The following is a 10000-nucleotide window of genomic DNA, read 5'->3' on the forward strand; positions in this document are numbered from 1 at the left end:
TGTGAAACAAAATTTAAGTAAAAATTATCTCATGGTTTTTTTTCTATTAAGAAAAGAGTTTATCTCAATTTGAATAAAATAAAATGTATCAATAAAAAAACATTTGTAGTAGCATAATATCCACTAAACGTGCTCAAAGCTCTTTACAAAAGGTATCTAGCCAACAACATCACTCAACATATAGGACGAGACAATAAATGAACTTTCCATAAATGAATTCAATCCGACTTCGGAAAAGAGGAGAGAGGGGGTGGGTGGTAGTCGGTTTCTATGATAAAGCCCAGCAGAAGCAGTAGCAAAAACAGACGTTTTGACAAAGATAAAGTTTTATATGGGGCAATGAAAATTTGGAACTTTTATATAGTTCAATATCAACTAATAAAAGTGCTCAAATCACTCTACAAGTCGTTTCTAGCCAACAGTAACACTTAACATGGATGACAAATTATGATGATTGTAAGGCGATATTTCTTTTTTTTTTTGACAGGCTGTTATCGGCAAGGCACTCATTTTACACCTGAGTACGGTGAGAGAATGTGATTAATGAGCCTTTTCAAGGAATCCACTTTGCGCTGCCCAGAATGAAACGCGGGACTTGAAGAAACGGATCCATACGTCCGAAGACGAGTGTCATACAACAGGAACACAAAACTATAAATAATAAGCAATAAATATGCTGAAAGCACGTTATAAGGGGGTCCAAGCCAACAGCCACACTTGACATGTAGTAACAAGGCGCGTGTTAGAGTTCTTGCAATTTCTTTAACAAACTCTGGTAGCGGCCAGGTACTCATTGTACACCTGAGGATGGTGAGAGCATGCTAGTAAGTGTGGCCTTCTCTAAAATTCAACATTTTTTCGCCCACTGCAAATGCGGGAGTCGAACCAGGGACCTAGAGGTCAGAGAGCTTGTGTCATACCACAAGACCACAACGCCGCCCATTTCTTGGTTACTAATCCAATCAATAGTTTTCACCCAATTCTTGAATGAACAACAAAACTAAGAATCCCATATGAAACAGATAAACACAAAACATGGAGGTATGACATTATAATATGTAAAATTTAAAGTGCGGAAGAATAATGTGCGAGGCATTTCGTCACTGAAAAGTAAATTATATAAGATATAAACAAAGAAAACAGATTGAAAAGGAGGGAGGGGGGGGGGAGGGAGGGAGGGGACCATCATGGATGCTTTCAAAAAATCTCGCTTGCGGATATATAATAATGAATAAGATAATACAATATATAGAGGCAAGCTAGCATACATAGCACAAAATAATAATGAAGCAATTCACAAAATTAGCAATAACCACAAACAATTAATATAATATAATTTCTATGTTCAAACCACGAGTCACGAGATTGTCGAAAATCTAAAACGGATTGTTTTGCTTATTCACCTTAACGACACCATTTTCACATCTCCCATTCGTCCCTGGCCTTAGTAATTCATTCAGCGTGTTTCGTGAATCAAGAGGAAACCCGAAAGGTCGACATTATATTATGTCTCCGTGAATAAATCGAAGCTTCCATTCCGTAAGCATTGTTATTTATTTCTCAAATCTTTTAAAATGTATGATAAATTAAAGATGCAAGTATAGTCAGTAGCCCTTTTGAAATTGTACTGAATCTGCTAGACTTGGCGGAAAGTACATTGCGTTAGACTAGAGGTCTATCCAAAGGATAGCAATCAATTGCTATTGTCTGTTTCACCTTATAGAAACCGGGATAAACTCCGGCTTCATGGGGCCAATGGCTCTGAGAGACTACTTAATGTAAAACGCATGATGAGGAAGTTGGGCGTTATTAAAGAATTAACGTACTGCTACTATTACTATAACACATAACTATTATTACTATAACACATTACTATTATTACTATAACACATTACTATTATTACTATAACACATTACTATTATTACTATAACACATTACTATTATTACTATAACACATTACTATTATTACTATAACACATTACTATTATTACTATAACACATTACTATTATTACTATAACACATTACTATTATTACTATAACACATTACTATTATTACTATAACACATTACTATTATTACTATAACACATTACTATTATTACTATAACACATTACTATTATTACTATAACACATTACTATTATTACTATAACACATTACTATTATTACTATAACACATTACTATTATTACTATAACACATTACTATTATTACTATAACACATTACTATTATTACTATAACACACTACTATTATTACTATAACACATTACTATATTATACTATAACACATTACTATTATTACTATAACACATTACTATTATTACTATAACACATTACTATTATTACTATAACACATTACTATTATTACTATAACACATTACTATTATTACTATAACACATTACTATTATTACTATAACACATTACTATTATTACTATAACACATTACTATTATTACTATAACACATTACTATTATTACTATAACACATTACTATTATTACTATAACACATTACTATTATTACTATAACACATTACTATTATTACTATAACACATTACTATTATTACTATAACACATTACTATTATTACTATAACACATTACTATTATTACTATAACACATTACTATTATTACTATAACACATTACTATTATTACTATAACACATTACTATTACTATACCATTACTATAACAACACATTACTATTATTACTATAACACATTACTATTATTACTATAACACATTACTATTATTACTATAACACATTACTATTATTACTATAACACATTACTATTATTACTATAACACATTACTATTATTACTATAACACATTACTATTATTACTATAACACATTACTATTATTACTATAACACTATTACTATTATTACTATAACACATTACTATTATTACTATAACACATATAGATAGTATGCAGATGACGTCACTCAGGGCTTTGTTATTGTTTTTGCCATCCGCGTTTGTGAGTTGTTCTCACTAAACTGTATTAACCAGACTATAAAAGTTCATGGTTACACAGAGTTTGTGTGTTGGTCCGTTATACTTCCGGATGGCAATGTTGTGAACTCCTTGGCCAAGCGCATTCTATCTATAGCTAGATATCAACACGCGGAGATATAAATATTGATAAGATTGAAAGGGAGGGGGGGGAGGTTGTTTTTTCATTCTCATTTTAGTTGGTGTTTTTTTTTTTTTTAATTTATATATTCGGACAATGTTTGTTTGATTGATCGATGATTTTTCGTTTGTGAATTTTGGCGATTTCAATCCTTTTTTCTTGATTTTATAACTCGAATATGTTTTCAACTCTAACAATAGCTTGAATGACTTGAATTAAATTATGCTTTAAAATGTAATGCCAAATCCATTGATAGAACGAAGTGGAAGTCACTCAGGTCTTTGTTATTGTCTTTTATTTTTTTTTTTTTTTATTTGGGGGGGGGGGGGTTGCCATATATTTTATGAGTAATTCTCACTAAACTGTAATAATCAGACTCAAACACGTTTAAGGTTACACACATAGTATTATGTGTTGGTCAGTTATATTTCCGGATGGCGATGTTGTGAGTTTTTTTTTGGTCAAGCGTACAGCATCAACAGCAAGAAAATAACCCGCGTGGAAATGTTGTCATGACCTCGTGGCTTGAATTAACAAAAAAAAATGTTTTAAAAAGTGAAAACATGCACATAAAGGTGATGGCGTTGAAGGGATTTTTTTTTTCATAGGAGCCAAAAAATCAAAACAAAGAACGATAATAAAAACACCTCATGGAGGTCGAGCAATTTGGAATGGAGGGAGAGAAAAGAAAGAGTTGCAGTCGAGGCCAGTGTATGATCTCCAGGTAAAGTTTTGAATGATTTCTCACCATTGACCACGAGGGTCAGTCGGGGGCTTGTGCTACTCCCCACGTCATTATCTACTTCACAGAAGTATTGGCCGTTTGCGTCATCGGGCTGCAGGCTGCTGATGGTCAGTCCGTATTTCTGGGAGATTGTAAAATACCGTGATTATGATTATAATATACTGTTACCCATCCTATCTTTGATCACGTTTAACATAGCTTGACTTTTATGACAAGACAAGACAAGACACCGTGTCCCTGAGCCAACAAGCCAATATGAACGAAAATAAACGTTTGATCCAGAGGATAGCACGCAATTACTACTATCTAATCAAGTCCCGTCCTACATGTTAAGCGTTGCTGCTGGCCATGGACGCCTTGTAAGGCACTTTGAGCACATTTAGTGGATAGTGCGCTATATAAAAAAGGCTCAATTTAAAACTCAATTTCATTAACGATTTTAAATAACTTGAATAAATCCAATGGGCCTTAAAACCTTTTAAAATCACGCATCCTACCTTGTTTTGTATGACAAAACGGGACACCCGTGTCCCTGAGCCAACAAGCCAATATGGCGAAAATGAACGTTTGATCAAAATGGTAGCAAGCAATTACTACCATCTAATCAACACTTTTAAATAACGTGAATAAATCCAATGGGCCTTAAAACCTTTTAACCCTTTCCTTACCACCTATAGGAAAATCGTCAAATTCGTTACGATGCAACGGACAATTTTCTCATTCTGATTTCTATTTTACATCACAAAATCTAAATAAATACTTTGATTACAGCGATAAATACCAAATACTGTGTTGGAGACATCATTTTGATGAACAACATTCTGTATAAAATGCACTTGTTACTTTTTTTGCTTGATTAGGAAAAGTCTAATTTGAGTCGGGTGGGTGTGAATTTTCGAGGGAAATTCTAAAAATAGCTGTTAAGGAGAGAGTTAAAATCACGCTTCCTGCCTACCTTGTTGAGAGCTTCACCACCAGAATATCTTGGCTCCAAACTGATTCGAATGGTGGAGACTAATCCATTCAAAATCCGTTTCCATCTAATAGTGGTGATGTTAGGAACGGCCCTTGCGGCACACGGCAAGGTGAAGGTCGTACCAGCGCCACCAGTGAAGGATGTCCCGCTTGGATAGTCAAACTTGGCGGAATCTGAAGGATCATTGGGGGAAAGAAACAAAGGTGAATATTTTTTTTTTTAATTATCAATAATGAATTTTAAAATGTCCTAGATAGAGAACTTGTTGCTTCAAAATACATTATATTATATTACTGAACATTCATAATATTATGCCAATAACAAGAAGAATGGATGTTAGTTTTTGTTTTTGTTTTTGTTTTTTAAAATGTTCTTCTACGCTTTTATTTGTTTCTCCTTTTCAAATATTTTTATCTCAAAGAACATGCAATGTTTAATGTTCAATATATTGTTACTCATGTTTTAAGAGCATTTAAGGAATACATTATCCATTTTAAATCCCTATTACTGATATGTAAATTGAGCTTTTGAGCTTTTAGAGCTTTTTATATAGGGCAATATCCACTAAATGTGCTCAAAGCGCCTTGCAAGGTGTCGCTGGCCAACAGCAACATTTAACATAATATAGTACCTGACATGACGCGATGTTAGGCGATGTTACACTTTTTTTTCGGACAGAGACAACGCTGTTAACGGCCAGGTACTCATTTTACACCTGAGTACGGTGAGAGAATGTGAGTAAAGAGCCTTCTCCAAGGACTCAACTATGCGCCGAGCGAGGCTCGAACCCAGGACTTTTCCGATCCGAGTGTTATACCACTAGACCACATAGCCGCACAATGTTGCTGCTCGAAGCTCGAAGAAATAACAATGTGAAATTAAATGCAAGCTTCAATTTGATATACAAAAACAGATAAATTGGACGTTTCGGGTTTCCCCTTTATCAACAAAACAGGATGAATTGAACACTACAGACTAATGAGATAATGTGGTAGTGGCGTTGTTAAGATGAATAAACAAATACATACGTGTCTGACGTATTAACTAGTTAAATAGGAAGAGATCTACGACTCACATCTGACGGTAAGTCTGGAAGGATTTGTAAAATTTCCAGTTCCTTCAGCGTTGGTGGCAGAACACACGTAGTCGGCTGCGTCACTCACTATGGCTGATTTGATGATGAGGGACGGAAGATTGACAGTTCCTCCTTCGTAACGGTTTGGGTCAATAAATAATCGCTGGCCGTCCTTGGTCCAGGTAACGCTTGTAGCTGGTGGTAGAAAACATGAAGATATAATATCATTATGTGATTTCACAGAGAGAGAGAGAGAGAGAGAGAGAGAGAGAGAGAGAGAGAGAGGGAGAGAAAGAGAGAGAGAGAAGAATAGAGAGAAGAAAGAGAGAGAGAGAGAGATAGAAGAGAGAGAGAGAGAGAGAGAGAGAAAGAGAGAGAGAGAGAGAAAGAGAGAGGGGGGAGGGAGAGAGAGAGAGAGAGAGCCTCTTCCAAGGATTCAACGTTGCGCCCAGAACGGGATACGAATAAAGGACCTACAGTTTCGAAGGTGAGAATCATTCATCCAGACCACGAAGCCCCACATTGACACCTAATCAGGATTTTTTGCTTGAGGGATACACTCATCAGGCAACAAGATTTTGGAGTGACGACTCACAAAGAAAAAAAAAACTATAATCTCTCTCAAAGACACAACTTCATCTGACTGTTTCCCTCTCAGCAAAGGAATCCAAGCATAGCCCATGCTGCAAATGATATTGTTCCAGAAAACTAACTCAAAGCCATAAAGAAACTTTAATGGTGTAGGAAAAAAGACATGATATCTATGCCGCAAGCCGGCGCCAGGGGTGGCAAAATTACCCGCCCTAAAGGAATTTCCTATTTCTCTCCCCGACCCCAGATCCCTTTCCTGGTCGTTTAGGTAAAGGTCAGAACGTCAGAACAGTGTTTTTTTTTTTTTTTTTGTTTTTTGTTTTTTTAAATCAACTTACCTGCAGGACTGCTGGCCGCAATATTACAAGATATGGTAGTTCTGACATTTTCAGTGGTAGCCACAGAATCGCCTCCGTTCTTTGTGATTTGTGGAGGGACTGCAAAGGAAAATAACATCAAAATAACATTTCTAAGCACAACGCAATGACATTTTCAGTAGTAGCCATAGAATCGCCTCCGTTCTTTGTGATTTGTGACTGCAAAAATAAGATAACATCAAAATAACATTTCTAAGCACAACGCAATGACATATTCAGTGGTAGCCACAGAATCGCCTCCGTTCTTTGTGATTTATGGAGGGACTGCAAAGGAAAATAACATCAAAATAACATTTCTAAGCACAACGCAATGACATTTTCAGTAGTAGCCATAGAATCGCCTCCGTTCTTTGTGATTTGTGACTGCAAAAATAAGATAACATCAAAATAATATTTCTAAGCAAAACGCAATGCTGTCGTAGTGTGAAAAAAATACATTAAAAAAAAAAACTTTGGCCAGAAAATTCGTCTTTCAAAGATCGATTGACAAAAATTACCCGCAACTTGTCAAAAACTCTCAAACCTGACATTTCAATATCTTCATAGGAGTCTCAGGTTTGGGATATTTTTGACAATTCGATTGATGAATTTTTGAAGGACGAATGTTCTGGCCAAATACTTTTTAACTCCCTCCTTATCACGCATAGGAAAATCGTCACATGTGTTACGATACAACCAACATTTTTCTTTTTCAAGTTTCTTTTGTACATCATATAAATTTTTAAAATTGAAAAGTGTGTTATAGAGCATGTTTTGCTGAAGAAATTATGTATCGCAAGAACTTCACTTGGTTGAGAGATAATTTTTTTTTGTGTGTGTGTTAGTTGGGTGTGAAGTTTTGGGGAAAATCCTGAAAATGACTGGTAAGGAGAGAGTTAATGTTATTATATTTTTTCAGAGTACGACAGCGCATCGATCCGGGTTTTTTTATTATACGGAATCGATTTTACAAAATTTGCTAATTCACTTTTCGTTATTCAAGAAAAATCGCAAATTATTTGTCATATCTTGAGTGAGTTTAAGAGGAAGAAAATATGCGCCATCTTTGCCAAATAGAACAAGACTCTTGAGTGTTTTTGGAAGTTCACCTTTTGTCTGGTGATTCCAACGTATTTAATAGATTAAACAAGAGTTACTTTATTGTTCAGTCTGGACGTAACTTAGCAGGTTTTCGAAGTTACCTTCTCAAATCGATACAAACCAGAATAAGATTTGATTTGATTTGGAGGTTAGAATCATTAGAATTAACAAACTTTGTATATCCTAAAATTAAAGAAACTCTGTTTACCCCCCCCCCCCCCCCCCCCCCCATTAAAAACAAAAACACTTTAATTTAGTTCAAATTCTATAAATTCTGAATTAAACTTCTATTTTCAATCCCAGGCTGACCCTTAACAATACAGTCAATGACAAGTAAATATCATAGAACTTGATAGGCTATGTGGTCTAGTGGTATGACACTCGCTTTCGGATCGGAAGGTCCTGGGTTCGAACCTCGCTCGGCGCATAGTTGAGTCCTTGGAAAAGGCTCTTTACTCACATTCTCTCACCTCACTCAGGTGTAAAATGAGTACCTGGCCGTTAACAGCGTTGTCTTTGTCCGAAAAATTGTAATATCGCCTAACAGGCGTCATGTCTCGTCCTACATGTTAAATTTTGCTGTTGACCAGGGACGCCTTGTAAAGCGCTTTGAGCACATTTAGTGGATATTGCGCTATAGATAGAATGCGCTTGGCCAAGGAGTTCACAACATTGCCATCCGGAAGTATAACGGACCAACACACAAACTCTGTGTAACCATGAACGTTTATAGTCAGGTTAATACAGTTTAGTGAGAACAACTCACAAACGCGGATGGCAAAAACAATAACAAAGGCCTGAGTGACGTCATCTGCATACTATCTATAAAAGAGCTCAATTTTTATTTAACTTTTTTTTAACCCTTTGCGATGAAAATCTACCAACTTACAGAGAACTGTGATGCTCAGTGTCGTTGATTGCTGGTCGTTATAGGCTCCCATTTCGTGAATGGATATGCAATTCAGAAGGAATTGGGCACTCTCCGCTGGTAGAGAAGTGGTCAACGTCGTCTCGGACCTGTATAGGAAGTTGTTGTAATTGTCCGTGGAGATTCGTGTATTCTTGTCCAGTTTATTTACTAAGCTGTTACCGTCGGAATCTCTGTAGGGAAAATCGGCAGCAAATTGTCAATAAGATATCACTAACGTGTAATTCATATGTGACCTTTCGCCTCAAAACGGTATTAAGTCGGGATGGTTAAGATGTTGAAAATTGAATTTATAGCCAGAAATATCAGACTTGTGTTGAGTTTGTATGCTTTATTGAGGAGAGTGGATACCATATTTAGGGTGCTAATGTCAACACTTGATATTTTTGACCAGTTTAAAATTTAATTCGGCTGTTAAGCATTAAGTACGTTCCGACTTAATACCTTTTTGAGGCGAAGGGTCACATATAGGTCAGTTCACGACATAAGTCATGCTCAATGCAATTCAAAATTTAATATTTTTTCTTTAAAAACTAACTAGATATTAACATTCATAAAGCGATTTATTATAATCTACTTATTAGGTTTGGAAGCGAAATTTGCAACAATTTATCATTTTGATGCGATACAAATCGTCTATGAAGCGTTCTTTTTTGCATTGCCAGTTTTAGAATATCCTTTAGTGGCTATAGTTTAGCATAAGATTTTTCGACATTGTTGCATGTCGGGACGGTATCGCTGAGTAAGGTTCACCACACAAGCCAAAAACACCACCAAACGCATTCATTAATGTCAAGAAAACCATAAATGTGACCCGTTGTCTCAAAGCAGTATTATGTCGGAACGAACCATATTCTTAAAAGCCGAATTGAATGTTAAACTGGTCAAAAATATAAATTGTTTGCATTAGCAGTCTAAAATAAGATATCCATTCTTCTCAATAAAACATACAAATTCAAGTTTCAACATCTTAACCAACCCGACTTAATACCGTTATGAGGCGAAGTGTCACAAATGTCACGCAAACTACAATGGTCAAACAAGCCAGCAAAGCCAAAACACGCCATTAACGTTACAAATACTACTAATGGCATA

General features: G+C 35.6%; 2 protein-coding genes across 3 annotated transcripts in view; one reads left to right on the forward strand and one right to left on the reverse strand.

Moving 5' to 3' along the window:
- Positions 1 to 10000, forward strand: part of LOC144960167 (uncharacterized) — a 289349-nt gene that overhangs the window by 141745 nt on the left and 137604 nt on the right. The gene's annotated exons all lie outside the window — the stretch shown is intronic.
- The window catches only part of LOC144960164 (hemicentin-1-like), a 131679-nt gene that overhangs the window by 75969 nt on the left and 45710 nt on the right, over positions 1 to 10000 (reverse strand). For both annotated transcript variants that reach the window (XM_078893174.1, XM_078893173.1), the window contains exons 6-10: positions 8867 to 9078; positions 6859 to 6957; positions 5930 to 6124; positions 4834 to 5027; positions 3882 to 3999 (exon numbers count right to left, since the gene is read on the reverse strand). In XM_078893174.1, coding sequence (XP_078749300.1) covers positions 3882 to 3999; positions 4834 to 5027; positions 5930 to 6124; positions 6859 to 6957; positions 8867 to 9078 — 818 coding nt within the window. The remainder of the gene's footprint in view (positions 1 to 3881; positions 4000 to 4833; positions 5028 to 5929; positions 6125 to 6858; positions 6958 to 8866; positions 9079 to 10000) is intronic.

This window comes from Berghia stephanieae, chromosome 14 (assembly GCF_034508935.2).
Source record: "Berghia stephanieae isolate SIO BIC M18660-M18661 chromosome 14, UCSD_Bste_1.3, whole genome shotgun sequence".
In the NCBI taxonomy this organism is placed as follows: Eukaryota; Metazoa; Mollusca; class Gastropoda; order Nudibranchia; family Aeolidiidae; genus Berghia; species Berghia stephanieae.